Source organism: Cavia porcellus, unplaced genomic scaffold (assembly GCF_034190915.1).
Source record: "Cavia porcellus strain 051 isolate PalLab524CR breed Dunkin Hartley unplaced genomic scaffold, mCavPor4.1 scaffold_17, whole genome shotgun sequence".
Classification (NCBI taxonomy): Eukaryota; Metazoa; Chordata; class Mammalia; order Rodentia; family Caviidae; genus Cavia; species Cavia porcellus.
In genome coordinates this window covers 73,881,096-73,906,336 of record NW_026947500.1, presented here as the reverse complement: position 1 = coordinate 73,906,336, position 25,241 = coordinate 73,881,096, and the positions used below count along the sequence as shown (strand labels likewise).

General features: G+C 61.4%; 1 protein-coding gene across 3 annotated transcripts; it reads right to left on the bottom strand.

Annotated features, from left to right (window-relative positions):
- Positions 1 to 1,666: 1,666 nt before the first annotated feature.
- On the bottom strand, positions 1,667 to 24,722 carry Rexo1 (RNA exonuclease 1 homolog). Of its 3 annotated transcripts, none has more exons than XM_063228952.1 (15): positions 24,396 to 24,722; positions 8,663 to 10,446; positions 7,769 to 7,873; positions 6,951 to 7,224; positions 5,379 to 5,542; positions 4,862 to 4,993; positions 4,674 to 4,797; positions 4,259 to 4,372; positions 4,028 to 4,165; positions 3,833 to 3,946; positions 3,573 to 3,646; positions 3,166 to 3,276; positions 2,790 to 2,905; positions 2,453 to 2,712; positions 1,667 to 2,358 (listed from the first exon to the last, which is right to left on the bottom strand). In XM_063228952.1, the coding sequence occupies exons 1-15, from the start codon at positions 24,550 to 24,552 to the stop codon at positions 2,270 to 2,272; spliced, it is 3,756 nt and encodes a 1,251-aa protein (XP_063085022.1). In that variant the 5' UTR covers positions 24,553 to 24,722; the 3' UTR covers positions 1,667 to 2,269. The 3 variants fall into 3 exon arrangements, with proteins under 3 accessions (XP_063085022.1, XP_003460887.1, XP_063085021.1); XM_003460839.5 differs by having other exon boundaries at positions 6,951 to 7,164; positions 24,396 to 24,710; XM_063228951.1 differs by lacking the exon at positions 24,396 to 24,722 and adding an exon at positions 22,139 to 22,370 and having other exon boundaries at positions 6,951 to 7,164.
- Between the last annotated feature and the right edge of the window lie 519 nt (positions 24,723 to 25,241).

The window sequence follows — 25,241 nt, the reverse complement described above, 5'->3', positions numbered from 1 at the left end:
TCAGATGATGGGCGTCATAGGGCGGGACCAGAACAGAAGGCGTGGTCTGGGAGGGCCAATAAAGTTTCGGGACTTGGAGAAAGGCAGGGCCTTGCAGGATGTGGGTGGGGCTTAAGAATCGGCCAGGTTGGCCAGTTCGCGAGGGTTAGGTTCAGGGGTGGGGGCCTGAGGTCACTCAAGTCCTGAGCCCCAGGCGGGACCAAGCGGCTTCAGGTCCCTGTTTGGTATTGCGTGGGAGGCGCTGTCTGTAGTGCGGGAGCTACAAAGTCTTCTGAGTTTTTTTTGTACCGGGGCTATAACTCAGGACCTTGCACTTGCCAGGCAGGCGCTGATGCTGTTGAGCTGTCCACCCGGGTAGGGAGGCGCTTGAGCCGCCTTTGTGCCTCGCCCACGTCCAGCGCCGGGCTCCCCTCCTCTGTCCGGGCCCCACGCAACGGACCAGGGTGCCGGTGTCCGACTCTGTCCCTAGGTTGCGCACCCTGTCACCCACAGCTCTCTGCCGGTGGTAAGGAAGCCGCTGAACCCTGACAGCCCACCCCATCTGAGCGCTGACCCGGGGCTCCCGCAGACTGATCTGCGAAGTGAGCCTGGGCTGCAGGCCTCCAGACCCCTGGGGTAGGGGTAGAGAAGCTTCTTCTCGTCCATTTATTCACTAGGCGAACACTTCTGCAGCACCTACCCAGCCCAGTTGGGGGCTGCTTGGTTAAGATGTCCTTCAGAAATTGGGTCGACCTTGGGCTGGGGATTTAGCTCAGCGGCATAAGTGTCTGCCTTGCAAGCATGTGGTCGTGAGTTGGATCCCTGGTACCAATTAAAAAATAAGTAAAAAATAAAAAAAATTGGGTCGACCTGTGAGAACTATTTCTCCCTCCTCGCCTTCAACAAAGGGCCATCACAGTTGGGCATGCAGCCTTCCCAAGCAGGGGACAGGCTGTGCAAAGGTCCTGAGGTACCCACTGCAGACAGCAGTACAGCAATACATGGAAGTTCCCTGAGGTTTGGGGGGCCTTGGTCAGGGGTACCCCAAGCTGGAGACAGACATCAAATATAAAACACTGGCACCATTTATTTGTCTTGTGGGGGGAAGAGTGCCTGCCAGCTTGGTCACAGGAGCAGCCCAAGGGGCAGAGACGGGCCAGGCATGTGCCACTGTTGCCCCAAATGCCCAGGGATTTGGGGAGATCCTAGACCACAAAGGCCCCGTTTCCCCTGCAGCCTAATGAGGGCAGTCCCTGTGTGCTGCGCATCCCAACTCCAATCCTGCCCAGCCCTGGGGCCAAGGGTCCCTCTTCATCTGCTTCTGTCACCAAAGAGCCCAGTCAACCTCAAATTCATGGTGACTGGGGGGCCCACTGCCACTCGGAAGCCACATTTCACAAGAGGAGTGGGCTCAGGCCCAGCCCTGTGGACTGGGGTGCGCACTGCGGAAGTCAGAGGTTCCCGGGCAGCCCCTCCCCCAGCCACAGCTGCAGCCCTGGCCCTGCAGGGGTCCCCACAAGCTCCAGACCAGGCCTCCCTGGCTCTGGGCTGCTTCAGGACACTTCTGAGAGCTAAACCCAGTGCCTCAGCAATCCTGGCCTTGGCCACAGGGGTGGTGACAGTGGTCCTAAGGGGCGCATGCAGAGGCCTCATGGGGTGGCACCCACAGCACCACAAGCAGCAAATCTAAAATTCATACAAACGTTTATTCCGTCCCTGCCCAGGGCCGTGGGAAGGGGCAGAGAGAGCCCAGGGGTGGGGGTCCTGTGGGAAGACACTGTCCCCGGACGTCTGGAAGGCAGGCCCTGGGCCAGGCTGGCTTGCTTCTTGGAGGTCATGGAAGTTGGTGGCCAGGAGGAGGCTGGGGAGGCCGTCACCCCAGGCAGACAGGACTGCCAGGAGGCAGAGCCACTGCCCCACCTGGGTCTGGCTCATGGCCACACCCGTCCCCAAGGAGGAGAGCAGCACCAGGGCCTCACTCCAGGGTGGGGACGGTCACTGCGCAAGTCAACAGGTTTAAATTAAAAAATAATAAAAATAATACAAAACAAAAAAGGAAAACAGGACAACCCCTGTCTCAAACAGGCCCACCGCGCCACCCTGCCCCAAGCAGGGCACAGGGGAGTGGGGGGGGCAGGGCTGGCCAGCCGCGCAGCGTCCGTCCCGCCGGGCCGCCTGTCCCTCGTCCGGGGGGCGGCCAGGCGCACAGCTTAGCTCTCAGATTTATTGCACTGTTTTGGAAGAGGCCTGGGGCTGGAGGGGGCGGTGCGGGGCGGGCGAGGCGGTGGCGTCATCGCTTGGTCTTGGCGTCCTCCCGAATCTTCCAGATCACCAGGTGCATGCAGGCGCTGGCATCCTCGCTGGAGCTGTGCCCATCCACTGCGGGACAGGGCCAGGGCCAGGGCCAGGGTCAGGGCTGGCGGGTGAGCCGGGCGGGTGGGGCAGGGGGCAGGGCGGGCGGGGCGGCGCTCACCGTTGTCCTGGATGATCTGTCTGAGGTAGTCGGCCATGAGGTTCCGGAGGGAGCGCTTGTAGGGGAGGCCCAGGCGGTGTGGGAACAGCACAGCCGTGTCCACCACAGTGCTGTGGATGACCTTCAGGGCCAGCAGGTCGCTCTCCAGGCTGTGCCCGATGAGGATGGTGTCAGCGCTGAACATGCTGAGCAGGACAGCCTGCACATCCCGTAGCGTGATGCTCGTGTCCACGAGGTCGGCCTCTGTGACCCCGGAGAACCTGCGGGGAGACGGGCTGAGCACGTGGCAGCACCCAGCGAGTGGACAGGCAGTGGGGCACGCGTGCCAGGGCCACACCTGGTGTTGTAGTCCACGATCTCGTTCTCAGGCTTGACGAAAGTGTCGTATACCACCTGCATGTCCGTGTCCACCACTGTGACGCGGGTCAGCTCCAGGCCATAGGTGGTGTAGGACTGCGGACCGAGGGAGGGGCTCAGCCGGGGACCGGCCCCCTGGGCATTGCAGGCCAGCGCCGTGCAGCCCTGTGACCCCCAGCCCCCGAGGAGCGGAGGCAGGGGCTGGGCAGGGCCACCGGGCTCCAGTGGTGGCGTGAGCTGAAGCTCCCCAAGTGCTCAGCCGGGTGGGCAGTGCCTGCTCAGGGACACGGCTGTGCCCGGAGTTCACTCCCTGGGCTGGCACCACCCCCAACCCCACGCCTCAGGCCAGGCCTCACCATCTCACAGTCCAGGGCGTAGATCCCCGCGTGGGTGTCCCCCGCAAGCTCCTTTTCGAAAGTCCGCACGAAGCCCTCAAGGTTCTCCTTCCGGCCATCCTGCACATGTTGCTGGGGGGCGTGGGGACCTCAGGACAGGGCCAGCATGCCAGGTGTGGTGCTGGGGGCCAGGCCGAGTTCCAGTGCCCCCTCTGGCCCATTCAAAGACAGAAACCCAAGGGTTTGGGGCCCCAAAACCCACCGACAGTGGCCCTGGGCTGGGCAAGACAGGGACCAGATTTGTTGCACAGATGTTACCTGGGGGCCTACTGGGAGGCCAGGGCTGGACAGGCACGGAGGCTACGAGTGGACAGCTCTGCCTGGTGCCCAGCTGGGGAAGTACGGACTGGGCACGGGACATAACTCACCTTTGCCACCTGACAGCCCACGGAGCCCACAGCAGCCGAGCAGCACATGTACTGGGTCTCCCAGCCCCCGGCCACTGCAGAAGCACCACGGTCAGGGGCCGCCCTGGGGCCCGGCTGCACCCTCTGTCCCGACAGCTGCCGGGTTCCCGTTCTCTCCCAGGGCACAGCGGAGCTGGGAGAGGTCTGGGGACCTGGGCTCCCTGAGCAAGGTCACGGGGGAGGGCACTTAGCAATGAGGAGGAGCCGCAGCCAGGCCTCACCCCGGTTCCGGCGCAGCCGCCCCCAGTGGTAGGAGCACTCCTCGTCGCGCAGGCAGCGGCCGGAGGAGGACACGAGGTACTCAGAGCCGCAGCGGCAGCAGATTCTGCAGGAGGCTGCGGGGTGGGGCAGGCGGTGAGGGGCTGTGGGCGCCCAGCACAGCCCAGCGTGCCCCCCAGGCAGCACCGGAGACTCACGGTCCTTGGGCTTCTTCTCCTCGGAGGTGAAGATGATGGCACCCCCAGGCCGCTCGGGGTGCGGGAAGGGGTAGCCATTCTCCTTGAGCTGCTCTGGGGTGAGCAGGTAGTCCCTGAGGCGGCTGTACAGGGTGGCCCCTGCGGACAGCGGGTGTCAGTCTCCCCAGCCCAGCAGGGAGGGACCAGGCAGGACAGGGTGAGCCCCAGGGCTCGGGGTCCGCAGCTGCGCACCTTTCAGGGCTTCCACCCGGGGGCTGCTGGGCCGGCTGAGCGAGAAGCTGGTCTTGGCGGCTAACTTGCCCCCCAGCACCACCTCATGGGACACGACCCTTCGGCCGCTGGGCTCTGGGGAGGGCAGCAGCGGTCAGCCGGGGCCCCCGCAGCCCGGCCAGGCGGGGTGCAGCCCTGGATGCAGCAGTCCGTGCTGTGAGGCCTGCTCCCCCGGCTCCCCGCGGGGTGCAAGGCAGGGCTGCTGCACTGCTGTCCATGGCTTCCGGGAGCCCCCATGGTGACGCTGTGCACCACCCGGATGCTTAACTGGCCCCTGGGAAGGTGGCCGGGAGCCCCGCACAGCCTGTCCGGCTCTGCAGAGGCCACGAGCTAGCCCAGGATCAGGGGACCCCCGCCCTGGGCGCACCGCACTCACTGCTGAGGCTGGGCACGGCGCTGGGTACCAGGCCCCTCAACTTCTTGAGGGTGTTCACGGCCACATTCAGGTAGATGTTCTTGCTGGGGCTGCGGTCGTAGGCCACCTTCTCCTCGTTCAGTGCCTGGGGGGACATGGCTGTCACACTCCACCCCGGGCCCTGCGGCCGCCCCCAACCCGGTGCCCACCTTCTCAATGGCCTCCTGGCTGGACGGGCAGAAGCGGAGGCACTCCTCGATGAACAGGTTGAGATAGCGCTGGCGGATGGCCGTGGGGACCTTGCCCCCGAACTCCTTCGGGATAATGGGCTTCTTCAGACTCTAGCGGAAACGGGGAGGGGGGGGGGCAGCAGGTGAGGCTCGAGGGCCCGCAGCCTCTCAGGATACACACTGCACCAGGAACAGGGGAACTGAGAGCCAAGGCCAGCGGGGACTCCTGCACTGTACCCCAACTTCCATAACCCTGATGTCCGCAACAGCAGTCCGCCAGGGCTGAGGCACCGCCCAGTGGGGTAGTGGAACAGGGTCCCTGGCACCGCCGAGCCACCCCTGCCATCCTACCCGTGAACCCGAGGCAGGATGGGGCACAACACAAGCCCAGCCACTCAGCAAGAGGCGTCCCAAAACAAAAAATAAGAGAGGGCCCAGCACATGCTGGTCCCCAGCTATACGGCCCCCCCCAACAAACAAGCCCGCTGGGCCCCACCTGCAGAGACGGGCTGTGGGCGACGCGCTTCGGGGTGGTGGTGGTGGTGGTCTTGGACGCCATTCCCGACAGCGTGCGGGTCTTCAGCGGCTGGCTGCCGGGCTCGGGGCCGTGGGGCGCCTGGCTGCTGCTGGCCGAGAGGGTCCGCTTGGCACCTGTGGGGGCTGGCGTGGGACAGGGGCTGTGAGCGCAGGAGGACAGGATGCCCATCACCGAGCTGCGGAGCACCAGGTAGCTGCGGTCGTTGAGGGATAGCAGGACGTGCATCTCGGGGCGCGGGGGGAGCGGCCGGGGCGTGGGGTGCGGGCTGTGGAAGGACATTAGGCTCTAGCTGCGTCCGGGCAGGCCCATCGAGGCGGGGGAATGACGGTCAGCTGCGCAGGCCGGCTCGGGCGACGTCGCCGTCGGGGTGGTCTGGCGTGTGGCGAGGGCGGGCAGGGCCTCTGCCACATGTTCCGGCCCCTGACTCCGAGGCATTGACGTCTGAGGGGAAGGCCCTGACTCCTGGGCAAAGCAGCGCAGGGACGGGACGCCCGGCCAGGTCACTGTGACAGCCTCTGTGTTCTGCCTGTCCCTTTGATGAGGTCACAAAGCCCAGTCCTCCCAGCGTCCTGAGCCGGGGGAGGTAGCCCTGGCCATACTGGTCAGGGATCCCAGGACTCGGGGAGGCTGAGGCAAAAGGATCAAAGGTTCAAACCCAGCCTGGCAATCTAGCAATTCAGAATGCCCAATGACCTTGGCCTCCATCTCTCCTTGTCTCTTGCTGGGTGCGCCTATAATCCTGGCTCTCAGCACTGAGGCTGAGGCAGGAGGATCACTGGAGTCCAAGGTCAGCTTAGCTACACAATGTGAGACCTTGTCTCAAGAAACCAAGGCAATAAACAAAACAACAAAAAGAGAGATAGATCTTGTCTCAAAAATAATTCTTGTTGGGTGTGATGGCACACTCCTATAATCCCAGCTCTCAGCAGGCTGAAGGAGGCGGATCATTGGAGACCAGTCTGGGCTGCAGAGTGAGCCCAAGGCCAGCCTGAACCAAAAACAGTGAGACCCTCTCTCAAAAAGACAAAAAAGGAAAGAAATCTTAAAGGCTTTAAATGTAGCTCAATGCAAAGGTTCTGGATTAACTCCCAGTACCACACAAAGAAGCCAGCCTCGGGGGCACACGCCTGGGAACTCAGCGCCAGGGAGCTGGTGGGGGGGGGGGTCGCTACATCTGTGAGGCCAGCCTGAACTACAGTGAGACCTCGTGTCGAAAACAAAACAAGCAAACCCCAGTGTCCACACACGATGCCTTTAGAGGGCACAGCTGTCAGCAGGCAAAACCACACCTAGGCCCGGTAGCAGACGACATGGTGGCCCAGGCTCAGGGCCAGACCTGCAAGGACCCGCTCAGTACAGTCAGGGTGAGTCCACTGCACACACAGGCAAGCCGAGGGCCCTGCACGGCTCCCAAGGCCGACCGGCTGTGCAGGGCAGCTGCCCAGTGACCTTGGGCTCCTGCTCCTTGTACTAAACTAGAAATATGCCGGGAACCCCCACCCGCAGGGGCTGTGGACTAGGGGGACTTACCCGTGGCCAGGCGGGGGTTGGGCACGTGGGCAATCCTCCTCTTCTCCCCGGGGGCGGAGATGTGGACAGAGGCGACCTTCTCTGGCTGTAGTGGGGCAGCCTGCAGCCAGCTGGCTGACTCCCTCTGTGCCTGCTGGGCCCGCCGATAGCACACTTCCTGGGCTGTTGGGAGCCGGGCTGGGGGTGTCGCCGGGCCCCTCCGGGGGGGCTCCACCTGGATGAGCACAAGTCTTGGGACCTGGCCCCATGCCTGGGGCACCCAGGGCTGATAGCCCTGCAGAGGAGGGCATCGAGGTGACAGGGGCTCCTGGGCTGTGCATGTCACCCCCCTAGCCACACCGAGAGCTTCTGGCCTGCACGGCAGGAACCAGCACAAGGCCATGGCCAGCACCTCAGGCCGCCCGGGCTGGAGCATCCACAGGCCTGCTCCACAGCTCCAGGCTCCCTGGGTGCTCAGGCCCGGCTGGATACAGTGGCAGGGTGGGGAGGCAGTCACAGAGCCTCCCTAACCCCAGGCTGCGCCTGGCCCAATCCCAGAAGCCTGGCCCCTCCTCCCCCTCCTCCTCTTCCTCCTCCTCCGCCTCCGGAAGGAAGGTGTGGAGGCCAAGTGGGTCTGCACTCAGGCAGCCAAACCTGGAGCTGGTTCTCTGCCTCTGCCCTTGCCAGTGCCAGCCCGCCACCCCACAGCTGCAGCCCACGCAGCCCACAGGGCGGGCGGGCCCCACTCCCCCACAGGACCTGGGTGGCGCAGGACACCAGGTCACCAAAGGAGTCCACCCCACGGGGCGGACAGTGCCTGGGCTGCACTCCGGTCTCACCTCCTTGCCTTGCTTGACGAGATGCGAGATCCTCCTCCGCTGCCCTGGGAACAGGGTGGTCAGGCCCGCCTGGCCCTTCTCCTCACCCGCGCTGTCCTTGGGGGGCTGAAACACACGCCAGCTCAGCACACAGCCCTCCGCGGCCCGAGCCACCCTCCTGTGCGTGGAGGGGGACCCTGCAGACCCGAGTCACAGATGGGCCAACCATCCGGCCAACCGGAGCCCTGCAGCCCAAGGTCCCAGCGCCAGCCTGGCCTGGCCCTGGGCCACCTCCCAGGCCTGAGGAGCTGCGAATCCTGCCAGCAGGCCGGCCCCACCTCTCCTGCACCCAGCCTGGGCAAGAGATAACTCCAGACAGGACAAGGGAGGCCAGATCTGGAGGGAACAGGCCGAGTCTAGTTCCACTCAGGGCGAGCTCCCTCTGGTGGCTGATGTGGGGACACGGGAAAGGGAGCCCCAGGTGGGAGCCGGATGGCCTGAGCAGGCCAGGGCTCAGGGAGCAGAGACAGGGGCCAGCAGGGGCAAGGTGGGGAAAAAGGGAGAGAAGAGCAGAGCAGGGAGGAGCGGGAGGGGGCGGGGCCCGGTACCCCTTGGCCGGTCAGTCTGCAAGTCAGTCGACACGCTGGCTGCCTCGGGACCCAGCAGGGAGGGCCGTGAGCCCCCATCCTCTTTCTGGACAGGGTGCGGGGGGCAGCAGGGGGCCACCAAGGGCTCCTGAGTTTTAAAGGAGTTAACAGGCCATCGCTGAAGGCACAGCTTCCACCTGCGGCCGTGGCTTGAGGAATCCGGAAACGGCTGCAGAACGGAACGTCCCCGGGCCAGGGCCACTGCCACAGCCCAGGGCAGCAGGGCTAGCACTGGACCCCACGGCCGTGACTGCCTGGTGGCCCTCACCTGCCGTGCCAGCCGGCCCTTGTCCTGCGTCTTCACACTGGTAGACTCATGGAAGATCCGCAGGCACTCCTCCAGGGGGTCTGCATCGAAGTCTACCTCCTGCTCCAGGGCCGAGTAGTCCACGTCCTCCCCCGACTCCCCCTGAGCCCCCGGGGGAGAGGAGGACGAGGAGGATGCAGAGGCGGCAGCAGCAGCTGGGGGTGCGGGGCCGAGGGTGGGGGTGGGGGTGGGGGCGGGCGCAGGTGGCACAGAGGACTTGAGTCGCTTGGGCAGCTGTGCTCCAGGCAGGTCCAGGCTGGAGTCCGAGTCCGAGTCCGAGTCCGAGCTGAGGCTGGGGAGGCTGGAGGGCCAGGCCCGCGGGGTCCCCGTCCCTGAGTCTTCGTCCTCGCTCTCGTCCCCGAAGAGCTCGGCATGGCTCAGGGCCCGCTTCTTCAGCTTGGGCGCATCCCGGGAGGCGCCCTCGTCCAGCGAGTGGGCCTTGCGCTCCCCGAGTTTGCCCGAGGCAGCCCTCTCACCGCCCCTCCTGTCCAGCAGCTGCTGGGGGCCCCCGGCAGCCGGGCGGTGGAGCTTCCCCTTCCCTGAGCTGGCCACCGCGGTGGCTGAAGATGGCTTTTTCTTGGTCCCGTTAGGCTTCTCCGCCTTGTGCTGGGGGCTGCCGGCCCGAGCGACCCTCTTATCCGCCCCGGCCTTCTCCTGGGCCTGCCCCCGCTCCCGCCCCTTAGTCTTGTCTCTCCTCCTGGACTTGTCCTTGTGGCTGGGGGTGGGCGGAGTCCCACATTTCTTTTTCTTGGGTCTGTCCTCCTTGGGGCAGCCCGCGTCCTGCAACACCCTGGCCGGGGAGCTGGGCTTGGCTGGGGGCGCCACGTCCGGGTCCTGTGGGGACTGCCCGAGGTCCCCGACGTCATACTGCACGGCTATCTCCTTGGTCTCCCGGAGGCCGCCCTCCTCAGGCTCCGGGCCCTCCCTGGAGGACGGCTTCCCAGGGGCCTTGCTCTGGGAGCCAGCCCCGGCCTTGGGGGCACTAGCTACGACAGGCTTGTCACCACCCGGGGGCACAGCAGTATCATCTTCTGAGTCTGAGAACCTGGCGTCACAGCCACCGAAGGGGTCGCAGGGCTTCTTGACAGCAGGCATGTAGGGCTCGCTGCCACGGGAGCCCCGGGGCCGCTTGGTGGCCCTCTCATCCCTGGAGCTGGCCCTGCTAAGGTGCCGGGCTGAGTAGTTGGACAGTGGGTCATACTCCAGGTCTGTGGATGGCTTGGAGTTGTCCACTACGTACTTGCTGCTGGCCATGGGTCGGCCATACCGCTGAGGCTGGCCCATGGCCTTGGGGACGTACTCCAGAGCGCCCCCCGCCTTGCTCGGGCCCCTCTCCAGGGACTCCAGGGAGTACTTGCTGCCTGATTCCGAAGGGGCCAGGGGGGTGGGCTGGTAGCCGGTCTCAGGGGTGAGCAGGCCGTGGCTTCCGGGGCTGTAGGTGAAGGCCAGGGGGAAGGCACCCTCGTCCAGGCCCAAGGAGGGGCTGGCGGCTGGGCCGCACGGCGCCAGGGCAGAGGTCCCTGTGGCACTGGGCTCGGTGGCTCCATACTCTCGGGCCGTCTCCAAGAGCTCCTGGTAGCGTCGCTGCTCCAGCTCCACCTCGCTGCGCACGGCCTCGATGGCCTGGTTGACCAGCTCCAGCTCCAGGATGTCCGAGTGGGACTCGTCACCTCGAGCCAGCACGCCATTTTCCTGGGGTGCCGGGGGCTTGGGCAGCTCAGGGTCATAAGGGTCATACCCAAGGCCTGTGGGGAGAAAGGAGAGAGGCAGGTAAGTGGCCTCATGGACGGCCAGCCTCGCCTTGGCACCTGCAGGGAAAGCCCTGGCCAGAGCAGATGGCCAGCTCACCAGGCCCTAAGCCTTGGGTGGCAGATGGGCACGGGGCAGGGACATAGGTGTCGGGGCGGGGAGAGGGCCAGGGTCCTGCAGACCTCATGGAGTGGCTCATGGAACTCACGCCATGCATTCAGACAGCCCACGGTGTCTGGGCACAGACTAGGCCAGCACATCTGAGGCGCTGGGGGGAGGCCCTGGGCTAGGCTGATGACTCACCGTGGAGTGGACGTGGGGATAAGACCACCTGCGGATCACGGGGCCCACCTGGCCAGCGGGTGCCTGCACCCAGTGTATGCCACAGGTGGGCCCCCACTCCGAGACTCAAGCAACAGTCCTGCCTCAACTCTTGAGTAGAAGTCTTGTGCTGGGTGCCACAGAGCCCAGCTCACACAAACCTCACTGCCCACAGCAAGCCTGTGGGGAACAGATGCCAAGGACTCCTCTAATGCCCCGCAGGACCCAGCGAGCAAAGTGCACACCCACTGTGTAGGCTAGAACCTGAGATGATTTTTTTTTTTTTTTTTTTTTTTTTTTTTTTGCGGTACTAGGGATCAAACTCATGACCTCGTGCTTGCCAGGCAGGCACTTATGCCACTGAGCTAAATCCCCAGCCTGAGACAACTTATTTTTGCACACAGACTGTACACAAGCCAGGCAGGGTGGCACACAGCTGTCAGCCGGCACTGCAGGCAGGACGAGTTCGAGCTAGAGCCCCGCCTGCTCAGTGCAGTCAGACTCTTCCTCAAAAACTTAAAAAAGAGCTCCTAGCTCAGCGCAGAAGCCCTGGGCTCAATTCACAGCATGAGGGGGAAAAAAAAGGTGAGAAAGAGACTGCCACAGACCAGACAAGAGAAGACAGAACAGCCGGCGGGCTCAAAGCCACACGGAAAGCCACACGAGACACTGTGACCTTCCTGGGCTGTGGGGTAGCAAGGGATGGAAAGGGCTCCAGCAGCAAAGTCGTCCTGGGACCATCGGGGTGACCCGTACCTCTGCCCGTGGATGCATCTGCACACACACCTGCTCCGAGGTGCTCCCCCAGAAACCTACTACAGCCTGCCCAGTACCTCGACGGGCTGCTGGGCCGGAGCACAGAGCACCTGCGCCTTCCTCTGGCTTCCTGGCTGTGTGACGCACTGGGCGAAGAGGGCAGACACTGAAGGGAGGTGTGTCCCTCCCCTTCAGAAAGCATCTCTGTGAACACAGCAGAACTGGTGACCAGGGCAGAGATGCCACCATGCCATGATGGCCTCCTGGACGCTGCATGACAGCACACACAGTCGGGTCTTTCCTTCCTTTCCTGGGCTGCTGGGGTTGGACGTGTGCTGTACCCCAGCCCTCCACTACGCCCTCATTTCCTCTGTATGGGGCACTCAGAAGCATACACCAGGCCAGTGATAGCGGAGCGGGAACAGCCCCGGCCGGCAGCCACAGTAGCACCAGCACCAGGTCCCAAGTAGCTGCCCTACAGCCGCGGCACACACACCCACAGGACACGCATGGCCTGCAACGCAGGCCGGAAGGCGCACATCCTGGGATGCTGATGAGGGTGGCAACATGGCGCTCCTCCACCACAGCCCCTGTGCTGTGTGGGAAGAAGCAGCGGGGTCCCAGGCTGCTCCCCAGCATGTGCCTGTGCAGCCCCTGCCCTGCTGCCTGGAGCCGGTGGCCAAGTCACCTCGTGTGGTAACAAAATGCTGCAGAAGGGGGTCCCCCTGACAACCCGGGACCTAGTGTTCCCCATAGTCTCCCTGAGAGAAGCCGACGGAGGGTACAGATGCGACTCTGCCAGCTACGTGAACGGAGGAAGGCGCCTCGGGTCTCGGCTGCGCACACGGCTCTAGGGGCCGGGGCAGGAACCCAGGCTCTCCAGGAGCCCTGGGAGGAGCAGCACCGCCACCCTCCAGACTGCAATGAGTATCTGCAGGTTCAAGCAAACAGCTGCAGGAGCTGAGGCAACTTCACTGGGCACAGAAGGTACAGAGCAGGGCTGGGCTGCAGCCATGCACCTCGAGGGCACCTGTAAGTGCGAGGTCATGAGTTTAAGCCCAGTCCCCCGCTCCAAATCTGTATTTAATTTTGCTATTTATTTCTGAGGCAAGGTCTCACCATGTAGTTCAGGCTGGTCTTTACGTCACTATATAGCCCAGGCTGGTCTCGAACTCACAGCAGGCCTGTTGCCTCGGCCTCCTGGGTGCTGGGGGCGCCTGCCCAAAAGCCGTACACAGAAAGCAGAAAGGAGTCCTCTACCTGAGCTCACCAGAGCTGTGAGATACAGGGAAGAGGAGGAGACAGCCAACAAGCGTGCCAGCGCCATCTGGGGGCCTGTGTGGGCACTGCATCGCCATCTATACATGGGGTGGGAGGGGGGTGGGGCGGGGTGTGGGAGTACCGGGCAGCCCTGTCCACTCACTGCGGAAGGCTTGAGGGCTAGGGTAGGAGCCCAGCGGCCCTGCTCCTCCTGGTGTGCAGGCAAGGTGCGGACAGGTAGGGAGGGACAGCCCTCTGGCAAGGGCCACCTGAGGACTCAAGAGGGACACTCAAAAAAAAAAAAAAAAAAGAAGAGGGACACTCACTGGGCACATGCTGGGGGGCTGGTGCGCCCCAGGCTCTGGTAGCCTCCTGGGGACAGGGCCAGCAGGAGGAAGGCCCACCTTCCTCCCCAAGATGGGTGGTTCCATGTGAACCAGGTGCTCCAGGAGTGGGCCAAGGCGTGGAGCCCTGACCTCTGCTTTTGAGCCCAGCCCTCAAGGCCAAGCACACATGGGGCCAAGCACGACAACTACGGGGGCGTCAGAGCCACCCTAGAGTCACCCCCAGAGCACAGAGGGGGGGTCCAGTGTTTTGGGTTTTGCAAGATGCCGCTGTCTGGGTTAGGACAGAGAGGGCCCCCAAAACCCAACGCCCACCTGGAAAGGGGTTTTGTGGAGGAAGGTGTCTGCTGCTCTATAGGGCCGTGGACAGGGCGCAGAAGGGGCCTGCTCTGTAGAAAGCCAGGGTGGTTGAACCAGCTCTGGTCCCCAACTGGAGGGGTGGCCAGGCAGCACTCCCAGGGGAACTCAACCAGCAGGAAGGGTGGGGACACCTGGGGTTCGGAGCACAGTCAGCCCCTGCCTGAGCGCTAGAAGAACACAGGACATGGTCAGGAGGTCGGGCACCGGAGATGTTCAGCTGCGATCCGCGTGAGCCGCTGTCAGCTCCTGGGAGCCCCGGCCTACAGATCTACAGGTTGAGCACACAGGTGTCATCGGCCCTGGCTGTGCCTCCTGTAGCTCTGAGCCAGACACACAGGTGACCTGAGGCTTGGGGCTCAAAAGTGGAAAGTGTCAGCTCAGGCCACTCCTCGAGTCCCTCTCACCTGGCTGCCTGGCCCCAGCCCACCTTGCCTCAGGGGTCTGAGTCCACTGGGGGCCCATCAAGGATGGAGGCACCCAAGGAAATGTCCTTCATGTCCCTACATTTGCTGCCCTAGAGGGCTCAGCCTCCCCTTGGGGAGGGGTACATCAAAAGGATCTGGAGTTGGGGTGTGACTCAGTGGGAAGCGCCTGCTCAGCCTCCCCGAGAAAGAAAGCATACACACACAAATACATTCATTCAATAAAAAAGCAGCACCTCGAGGTGGGAAGGGAGGGGCCTTTCAACCACTGGAGAATTAGTCTGGATGGAACAGAGCCAACTGGGGTTCCCTCAGGGACCTGGACCAGGTACACGTGTTTGGTAAAACAGATTAAGTGCCTGTTTTTGAGAAAAAGAACTCACAGCTGGAGGTGGTACTGACTGCCTGTGGACTGCAGCTACTGGAAGGCTGAAGCAGGAGGACCCCAAATTGGAACCCAGCCTGGGAACTTAAGTGACTCAGCAAGACCCTGTCTCAAAACTTTTTAAAATTATTTTGAGACAGAATCTCATTATTTAGTACAGGCTGGCCTAAGCTCATGATGATCCTCCTGGGTGCTGGGGATGGCAGGAATGTGCCCACACCTGACTCTCAAATTTAAAAAAAGTTTAAAAGAGGCTGGAGATGCAACTGAGAGGCACAGTGCCTGCCTGGCACACACAAAACTCCAGCACCACAAAAGCAAAAACAAAACAAAACCAAGAAGAAGCAATGGGATTGCACACACATCCTCTGCTGGCCAGAAGTCCCCAAAGCCTGTGTTCCATGAACAGCAGCCTTGATCTCTGCCTCTTCCAAGACGAAAGGAGAGGGCACTGCCCAACCCCAGCAATCTCCAGGAGGCCACACCACCTGCCTGGCAGCGCTCTGAGAGACGTTCCTTGGGGCCTCTTCCCAAGTGTCCCCACGATGAGGTGCCAAGGTAGCTGCAGGCCCAGCCTGCCCTGCGTGGCCAGGAGAAACAAGCTCCCACCGTGGGTCTCCAGCTGCCTGGCCGGCTCTCTGCGAGACCCAGCGCAGTCCAGGCCCGAGGTGCGGAGAACAGAGCCTATGAACACTGGCTACCTGTGAAGAGGTTCTGCTTCCCCCGGGAGCCCTGGCACCCCAACCCTTCCTTCCTTCTAGCACCTGCACCTCCTCTCCGCCCTCCTACTGCACCGCCCACTCCTGCCCGGCTGGACTCAGCACCCAGGGAAGAGAAGCCGCCTGGTGCCAGTTCTCACGCAGATGGAGTGAGTGCCTGGCCTGTGTCCCAGAAGGCCTGACGGGCTCCACCAGCAGCAGGCCCCAGGGCTCTCCACAATACCTCCCAGCCCTGACCTGCACCCCAACTGCTTGTGTTCCTAGCCTCTTCTCAAGGTCCAGACTGAGAAAGCCCTCCCAGCCCAGGTGACAGGCACAAGGACGGTCACAGGGATGGAAGGGCCAGGTGTGACGGTGCATGTCTGCAATCGCAGCGCTCCAGGAGCTGAGGCAGGAGGGTCACCATAAATTCAAGGAAAGCCTGGGCTACATGTCGAGTTCAACAACAGCCTGCACCATGGAGCAAGACCAACTTAAACCGAAATAAAGCACAAAGCAAAACCGAAAGGATGGAGAGCCATCAGGCCCTCCAGCAGACCTGGGCGGCAGGGGACTCAAAGGCGGAGAGAGGACCCCGCCAGACTGCCCAGGCTGGGAGGCAGGTTCTGGCAGACATTGCCCCCAAAGCGATGGCCAGGGGATGGGAGTGATCCCACGAGGGATCATCTGTCTTCCAAGCTTAAGTCTCTGCAACTGGGACTCACCCTCAGGGACATAAGACGTTCTCAGGCCCTACTGCTGGACCGCTGGTCCCAGGACCCAGCCCCCGGCTCCACTGGACAGATGCAGGCCCTCATTGTAGATGGGAAAGGTGAGCACCCGACACCTGCAGAGATGACCACAGACCTGGGCTGATAGGGTACTCACAGATGCATGCAGTGGGGCCAAGCCACTGACACCATAGGGACCCCGGTTATGTCCACCCCAGCCTGCCCTGAAGGAGTCAGGGCCTGGCTGGAGTCCTTCCAGGCTTCAGGGCACCCCCACAGTCCAGTGCCTAGGCTGCCAGGCAGGCAGGGGAGCCTCACAGCTCAACCCTGGGGGGGCTCCCAAGCCGACCCAGGAAGCTCAGCCACAGACCTGGACAGGCACTCTTTGCATGGCAGCCGGTCTACCCTTCCACACCCAGCACAAAGAGGGCCATCGAATCGCTGAGGGCAGTGCAGGCAGGACAGGGACCACCACCTCTCTAATGCTGGACCCTGAAGGGCTAGACAGGCTGGGCGGGGTCCCGGGGTCCCCAGGGCAGGGCTGGCCGCAGCCCCTCTCCTCCTCTGCACCGCCTCTTCCCACTAGGCCAGGAAGGTGGGAGCTCCGCTGCTGGTCCCCACGAAGTAATCTAAACTCTAAACCCTTCTCACTCCTGTCCCAGGAGCTTCCAATTCCCAGGGCACACTTCCAGGTGAGGACGCCATCCTGGGCCACTTGACCCCCACCTGGTGTCCCCAGCCCCAAGGTTTCCCAGATGCTTCCAGGACAGGGTCCCGGTATCCTCTTAAGAAAGTGCCACAGTCACATGGGAGCATCAGCAACTTTACTGCTTGATACAATTGTAGGACCTGGGTGTCGGGCGCAGGCGCTCAACACACCCCACCCGGGACGATAAGACCACGTCAGCTTCCGCAATGCGCTACGTCCCTCTCTAAATTAGCCACCCCGTGCGCACCTCGTGCTCACTCCGTATTCGCCCCGTGCTGACTCTGTGGCAACCCGATTGGCCACAGCTAGATATATTAGCCAGAGCCTGCGTCCCATTCCCGCCCTGCTTCCTCGTGGCAGCCTGTGATTGGTCACGGCCGAATATATAAACCAGAGCCCGCGTAAATAAAGCGGCAGTTCCTGTTACCCACAAGAGCGTCCTCTGTCTCATTGGGGGGCTGCGCCGGTCACCTGGGGTGACTCAGGTGGGTTCTCCCAGGCTCACCTGGCCCTTCACTCACTCTCCACCCAGGAACCGGAAGCCCAGAGGGCAAGGGTCGGCTGCAGCCCACCTGCCCTCCAGGCAGCCCTCTGAGGTCCTCCCTGGGGACTGCCCACTGACGGCACATGGCTGGTGCATGGCAGGGTGCCCCTCCTGAGCAATGGACGGCAGGAAGGTACAGTGACTGGATCTTCATCTCCAAGAACAAGGGGACAACGGCTCATGAGCCATAGGTTGGATGGACCTGGAGTGACACTGGTCCCCTCCCCCTGAGGCCACCTCCTGTCACCCAGGTCCCCACAACCGGCAACTCAACACAGCAGCCACAGTGCAACCTATGAAGACTTGGGCGAGGAAGGGACATGAGAACGGCGGTGGCACCCCGGGGCCCGTGCTGGACAGGGCGGAGAATGAGTCTACTTGGCTACAGGGAACCCCAGAGGCACTGGGAGGCAGTGAGGCTGCGCTGCCTTGTCTTCCCTTCTTGGGCATCCTGGAAGTTCCCAAGCGGCCCCTCTGAGGCTCAGTGTGAGAACACCCAGGCCTCTCCTTGGTCTGTATCTCTGCCTAGATCCTCAAGTGAGCCCCAAGGTCATTTTCTGCACCAGAACACTCCTATTCATTCTTCAGAACCTGCACGAGCAACTGCCTGCCTGACACCCTCTCCTGCAGTTCTAGGCTCCAGCTGCTACCCGGAGCCTGGCCTACGAGGCTGCCCCATACCTACCACCCCGGCCCTGTCTGCCTCCTCAGGCACATGCCGACTGCTACCCAGAGAGGCCTGGGCAGCCGTGACCAGCTTCAGGTGTGAGGAGAGGACGCTAAGGCCTGGCTCAGTGGGTCTAAGCCTAGTGCCACCCCAAGGTACCCATGCTCTGGAGCCCCAGAAAGCTGAGCAGGGGCGGCTGGGAAGAAACCCAGGCACCGCTGCAGCCATCCAGGAAGTCTCGTGGCACCACCCCAGGCCTCAAGGCCAGGATGAGTGGCCAGGCAACGCCCCACCTTGGCCCCCAATGGCCACCTCCTAACTCCTGTCCTGCTTGGCCCTTTGCTCTCTCCCTGGTCTGGAAGCTAGATTATTACTCCCCAGCATGAGGATGGGACCAGGACCTTCACACTGAGCAGCACCCCCAGCCCTTTGTAAAATTTGAGGCAAGGTCCCGGGCAGTTGTAGAGCTGTCCAAGCTGGGCCTGAACCTGCCATGCCTGCCTCGGCCTCCTGGGTGCTGGGTGACAGGTGTGCGCCATCACACCCAGCCATGGTCTCCGTTGACACCATCTCAGAACGCATAAGATGAGTCAACTCCCCTGGAGACCCAGCCGCAGCTCCCTGCTGCGGCCCTGCACAGAGGGACACCAGTAGGACACCTACCACCTGGTGCCGGGGCACATGCACTGCAAATGTACTGTGCAGCAGGCCTGCACGAGGCCACACGGAAAGCCAGCCTGGGGCAGGCTAGTGGTACCTGCATTGCTTCAGAGTTCAAGGGGGCGGCAGGAAGCTCCTGGAAGGGCGCACACTCAGATGCCAATGTGGGTCCCCACCCCCACCGACCCCACAGGCTCTGCCCCAGAGAGGAACAGTGCTGGGCACCGTGCTCACGCGTGGGCCCATGGGCTGGGGGCGGGGCCCTGGCCCTGTAATACAGACACAGGCTGGATGGGACTCCTGGCCCTCAGCACCATGCCAGGACACTCTTGGAGGTGGAGGGTTGGCACAGCCCTGTACAGTGCTGAGCAGCTCCACCGACTGCACAGAAGGGACACCTGTCCCCAGATACTACTCTGGGCAGGCACGACAGCAGCTGGAGACCCTGCCTGAGGGTCCACACGAAGCAGGGGGCCTCAAGACACCAAAACCCTCCCCATGCACAAAAGCCTCCCCCAGCACAGGCTGTGGGCACCGAGCTCTGCTTCAGGCTGGACAGGCCAAGAGGCCAGGTTCTATGTGTGTGTCTGTCTGTTTTTCACTGTGGTGCTGGGAATTGAACTCAGTGCCTTCACACTGACCTACATTCTCAGTCCTTTTTATTTTTGTTTTGAGACTGAATGTTTTATTTTATTTTTGGTACCAAAGACTCAACTCACAACCTTGCACTTGCCAGGCAGGCACTTACGCCACTAAAACTAAACCCCCAGCCCTCTGAGACTGAATGTGGTGCAGATTGGCTTCAAACCTTTGACCACCTGTCTCAGTCCAGTAAAGTGCTGGGATGACAGGCATGCACCACTCACTCCCTGTGGCTAAGAAGCCAGGTTTTGAAAACCACAGCCGCAAAGAGAGCCCCAGGTGAGGGAACCACCTCAGGTTAAGCAGTGGCTTTTCAGTTTTTGCAACAGGGTCTTGATATGGAGCCCAGACTGGTCTCAAACTCACAGTGACCCTCCTGTCTCAGCCTCCAGGGTGCGGAAACTACAGATGTGTGCCACCACACATGGCCAAAGTACAGCTGCCTGTACTTTCAAGCACTGCTGAGCTGAGCACCACTCCCAACCCAGGAAGCACAGCTCCACGGACAATGCAGGAGAAATGAAGCACTTCATACAAAGGACCTGCTCAGCACACAGGCCAGCAGCTGCCCAGCCATGCAGGAGGAGGGGGAAACAACCTTGCCTCACCTATTAAAAGAAGGCTGCCTTAGAAACTCAGCACCTCCCCTCCAGTTCCATGAACAATAGAACAAAAGAACCACCCACTCCAGAGCCAGCTCCAGCTGGAGGCTCCTCCCCTGGGCAGAGCCAAGCTGTGTCCAGAGCAGGGGCCTCAGGAAGGGAAGAGACTTAGAAAGGACAGTGGGCTCGCCAGGAAACCACCCTGACCAGCGTGTTTGGGCTGCTCATCACACACCTGGCAGCTTCAAGGTTTTCTGTGGTTGTGATACGGGGGTGAGACAGGTGATGTGAGGTCACTGAGTAGGGAGAGAGCAGGGATGCTGCCCTCTCTGGGCCCTACAGAGCCCAGCATGGCCCACTTGGGAGAACGACCACTCCAGAGCCTAGGGGGAACTGATCCTCCCACAGGTCCAAGCTCCCAGCCTAGCAGGAGGGAGCGGCTGGCCTAACGCTAAGAGGCAGCCAGTGAGAGCACCCCAGGTGGCTGCAACCCCAGCAAGGCCTCTGCTAGGACAAGTTGGCCTCTGCAGGGCTCCTGTATATTCACGCCTTTCCTCCCCACGAGGAGACCACGTGGCTGCCCTTTCCCAGAAAAGAACTGGGCCCACAGAAGGTGCCACTTGTTTGGTCTGAAAGACACCCACGTGGGTGGGCACTGCCAGCCCCGCCCTGGGGATGCTTGGCGATTCCCAGCCCTGTGGGAGCACAGGGCTGCCTGTCACCACTGCCATGCCCTCTTGCTCCCTGTCAGCTTACAGGGGAAGGAAACCCAGCCTCTCTCAGTTCTAGACTGAACCTCCAGAGGCACCAAGGACCTCAGCTCCAACAGGGAGCCTGGCCCATGCTGGGCTGAGCATTCCCAGGCTCAGGGGTCAGATGTCGGGGTGGCCTCTGGATCTCAGTTCCTCCTGTGTAAAATGGGGACACCCCCGCCCCCATCACACAGCATAGGACATAGATGCAGCCTGTCAAGCGTGTGCTATGGGAGGACCTGGGAGTCCACAGGGGCTGTGTCTGAAGGGCAAGAAGGAATAGGACACCTGCCCAGTCCTGCACTGGGCTAGGACACTATGGAAGCCACCTGCCCCGGGTTCACCCAGGCTCTCAGCACCAGCCAGCTGCTCAAAAGCTATCACTCTGTACATCTCTGCTCCAGCCTGGTCCTAGACCCACCCGTGCCCAGGAATATCCCTTTCTCACCCTTGCCTTACCAAATCCTATTTCTTCTAGAAAGTTTAGGGGACTGGACCCAAACCTGCTACTCAGCCCCTGCCCTGATATCAATGCCATCAACCAGCCCCACCCAGAACAGTTCTTGATCAGTTCCTGCTGGGTCTGTATCCCGGGCTGAGACTCTCAGAATTAGACACTGGTGGCCACTAGGGCGGAAATCTGTGTGCGTTCTGCATGGCTGTCACCCCATTACCCACCTGGCTGGACAGGACTCTCCAGATAAAAGCTCTTTGGGGGCCTGCAGACCTGGAAGGGGACAATAGCCAGGACCCTGACACTTACCCGCCCGCCCTTGCACCATGTGCCCATTCCTCTTGCCCATTGTCCCACTGAGAGAAACACCCAGGAAAGGGTTTCAGTCAGAACAGAGAGAGCCAGGCTTTGGAGGCCAGGCTGGCCCCTCCAGATCACCCAGGTAGGGCCAAACCATCAAGCAGGTCCAAGGACAGCAGCCAAGAGAGAAGACTAGGTCCTTCAGCCCTGCAGCTCAAGGTGACCACTGAGCCCTGACCCAAATTCAGCACTGGATCCTACCTGCCCTTCAACCCAGCACTCTTCACTGTCTGCCTCCTGAGCAAATCGCTGCAGCCTCCAAGCCCATGGGACTTCTAACCCCAAGTGCCACACCCTGTCCTCCCCAGGAGGGATCCCCACCTGCCTTAGCTGTCCCACTGGCTCTAGACACACACACACACCCCAACCAGGCAGTGGTGTAAACAGACACCTCTCCCCACTCAGCCTGCTTCCCCGACACAGCGCCTGGATGGGGGAGCCCGGGGATGGCTGGGCCCTGAGTGCCTATGGCTGGCCGCAAGCCACCCCGGCACCTCTTCTGCTTTCTTTCAGCACTGAGAAACCACTATGCAGGCACCGCCAGGAGTCCCCTCAGAGGCCAAACCGACATGGGTCTGTTTCCCCATCACATGCTGCAGGAACAGAAATAGACACCAAAATGCTCAGGGAGGAGCAGGGCCCAGGAACCAAGAAGAAATCAGAGTGGACGGCAGCTCCCTCCTCTGTTCAGAGGGTAGGGGACCCAGCAGAGGGAAGCTGGAAACACTCTCTCCCTGGCCTCCTAGGGGCAGTGCAGTGAGCACAGGATGGGCAGAGAAGCCCAAGCTGGGATGGGACCCCGTAGGTAGGAAGAGCCCCTACCAGAAGTAACCAGACGGGAACAGACTGCTCAGCAAAGAGAAAACATTGGGGTGACGGTAGGCGGGGGTTTCCAGGGTCCGGGGAGCCAGGAGTACGTCATGGCACCTGGGGTACACAAGACATCAAACCAAGAACCCCGAGAAATAGTCCTTTGGGAAACTAATAGACAATTTGTGGCATCAAAAGATACTGAAATTACCTTGGCAGAGGAGAAGTGACCTGAGGAACGCAACCACCTGAGCTGCAGATGAGCCAGCAGAGACACGGCTACAGAGTGGCTGGGGCAAGTGCCTGCCTAGCACGCAGGAGGCCCCATTCCATCCCCCGCATGGCACAAAAAGCAAAAATAGACATTTATGCATTAAAGCAGCAGACAGGAACCTGGAAGGTAGATGATCTTTGGCTTGTGCAGACATCACCCACGCCGCCTGTAAGCTATTAAACTAATTCAAGAAATCACCTGCTACCTGGACTAGTGGAACATGCCTGCAATCCCAGCCACTCAGGAGGCTGAGGCAGGAGGAACACAAGTCCAAGCCCAATCTGGATGACTAACTTATCAGGTTGGTGACACCCTGTCTCAAAATAAAAAATAAAGGGCTGGGGGTGGAGCCCAGTAGCAGGGCGCTTGACTCGCAGGCCAGGTCCCTGAGTTCCATCTTCAGGGTCGGAAAGGAAACAAACTGCATTCCGACAGGGTAAAAATGGGCCTCAGGAGGTGCATGTCAGTCACCAAGAAGCCCTCCTTGTGCACGGCCACTCCCACCAGCTCCTAAGGCCCACCAAAGCTGGGGCATGCTCCCTGGCTCCAACACCTTAGGCTGAGAGGGGGGTGTCTTTCCTCTTCCACCACAGTTCTTATGCTGCTCTCAATCCCCCACATCTGGCCCAAGCAGCACCAAATCAAAGGTTCGGCTGACAACTGGTCCCAGCTGCAGCTATTCTCAGCAAATTACGTGGGAACCTTAAGAAACGGAAAAACACCCAAGCATGGTGACAACATGTGTCACCCCAGCTACTTGGGAGCCTGAGATAGGAGGATGAGAAGCTGAAGGCCAGTCTGGGCATCTGGAGGTGGGGAGAGGGACGAGAGGAGGATTAGAGGCATACCTCAACACCCTTTGGGGGTCAATCACTAGGACTGCTAAACCAAAACAAACGAAACATTTGGTGGTACAGGCACATCATCCCAGCACTTGGGAGGCTGAGACAGGAGGACTCCCCGTAAGTTCAAGGCCAGTCAGGACTACATAGCAAGTTCAAGGTCAGCCTTTATTTTGCAGTAAGACCTGTCTAGAAAAAAAAGAGACAGACACTGGGAACAATTCTCTCCTTTGTGGTAAACAAAAACAGGCCTGAGCTCTCACCCTAGCAAGACTACTCCGCTTCTGAAGTCACAAGAGCCCCAGCCAAGAGTCACTGTTTGAAGGAGAACATGAGACAGAACATTTGACATCAGATTTGGAAACTTGAGATCTGTAAGACCAGGGCCTTAGCTAGACCAAGTGGTGCAGGCTTGTTATGCCAGCACCCTGGAGGCTGAGGCAGCAGTCACAAGTTTAAAGCCAGCCTGGGCTACACAGAGCAAGGCACTGTCTCAAAACAATACATAAATTAAAATAAACACAGCGTCTGGTGGAAGGGGAGAGCCACTCCCGAGGGAGAGAGGGAGTCTCAATGACACTACACTTAATTCCTCCAGGCCCGTCCTTGTGATGTCATCCTCCTTCGCTCCACTCTAAATCCTCAAGGTTCCTACCGTCTCAACCTCAAATCCCACACTTCTTGCAAGAAACCTTCTTGCGACGCTCACCGAGGCTGCCAGCCGACAGGCACCATGATAGGACAACTGTGCAGTCCAGACTGCCCGACCAGAAGTGGGATGTTCCTAGGAACACCGCGCCGTTTCAACCAAAGTGGGTTTTGACGCTTTTCCTGTCCAGGGGCGTGTGACAAGCAGCTAGATGTACAGCAGGTGCTCTTACAACTCTGGACTCAACTACTGGAGACAGCGTGGCTGCACCTGGAGGCGCGGCCCGAGAAAACATCGCAGAAATAATCGAGGGAGGACACGGGCTCTCCAGGCTGGAGAAGGCGTCCCGCGGCCGGCGCGATCGGATCGCGCCCGCTTTCCAAACCCGCTCCTCCGGCCCAGGACTCCGCGCCGCGCCTATGCCCAACCCAATCACTCCGCCCTCGCGACAAGCCCCGAAGACACGGCCTCTCGTTGTTTATATTTTACACTCTCAGAAACGGAGAGTCGGGCGGCTCCGCCATTTGCACAAGGACCGGGGGTGGGGAGGTGTGGGTCCGGGTCCCAAAGGCGCGGGGGAGGGGACGTCGCCCGGGAGCATCATAGGGAGGGCACTGGGAGGGGAACCTGGGCGCCGACCAGCCCGGAGGTGGAGTCCAGACGCTGCCCCGGAACCCAAGCCAGTCGGGCAGGCGGGCATTACCTGCTCCCGGGGGCGTCGCTCCGCCGCCGACGGGGGCTCCGGGGGCCCGGGCCCCACGGTGTCGAAAGTGGCAGTAGGGCCGCCGGCAGGGCCCCCCGGGATCCCCTGCCCAATAGGGGCAGTCGATAGCCCGGAAGAAGCCAGTGGAACGTAGCATGGTCCGTCCCGCGGCGGGACCCAGGCCCGGAGCCGCCCGGGCCCCCGGGCCCCCTCACAGGCGCCGCGGTCGCCGCTGCCCGCGCCTCACGGACCCCGCTGCCGCCATCTTGCTCCGAGGCCCCCGAGGCCCCGGGGACGCCACCGCAAGGGATTCCGGGAAGGGTTGTCCGCAGCGCGCCTGCTCTGAAACACCCGCTCCCACTTAACCCCGGTGAACAGTGGACTCACACACTAGAACAGAAAGAGAATTAGATGGCACTGAGTACCCCAGTTGTGTCCTCTAGGGCCTTCTCAGCCGGCAGTGCCTGACCCTCCGTGGCAAGAGCCGTGCCATTTTGAGCCCTACGCGCCCTGCTGAGTCGGGTCTGTCCGTGACGCGCCTGACTGAAAAAAGCCTGAGGGTGGGGCGGCTTATTTGCACTTCGTTGTCATACCGATTTAAAGGCGCCCTCTGTGGGACGCAGTGGGTCCTGGGGGCTGATGTTATTTAGGACACCCATGGGTGCCCCTTGACTACACTCGAAAATTCACCTGTCCCTAGTCAATCACTCAATCAATCAATAAAAAAAAAAAAATCACTACCTAGCCCTAGTACACAGTTGGCTCAATGAGTGCCTTAATCTTTCCAATTTTTTGTTTCCTTTTTTTTGTTTCTGTTTTTGTTCTGTTTTGTGGCACTGGGGGTGG

What these genes read in the sequence shown, in the direction of transcription:
- Rexo1 (XM_063228952.1), bottom strand. Translation starts at nt 24,552, where the DNA reads ATGCTACGTTCCACTGGCTTCTTCCGGGCTATCGACTGCCCCTATTGG. An exon ending in AGCGACGCCCCCGGGAGCAG is followed by an intron (nt 10,447 to 24,395) that starts GTAATGCCCGCC and finishes TTCTCCCCACAG; the next exon opens with GCCTTGGGTATGACCCTTAT. An exon ending in CCCACAGCCCGTCTCTGCAG is followed by an intron (nt 4,994 to 5,378) that starts GTGGGGCCCAGC and finishes CGTTTCCGCTAG; the next exon opens with AGTCTGAAGAAGCCCATTAT.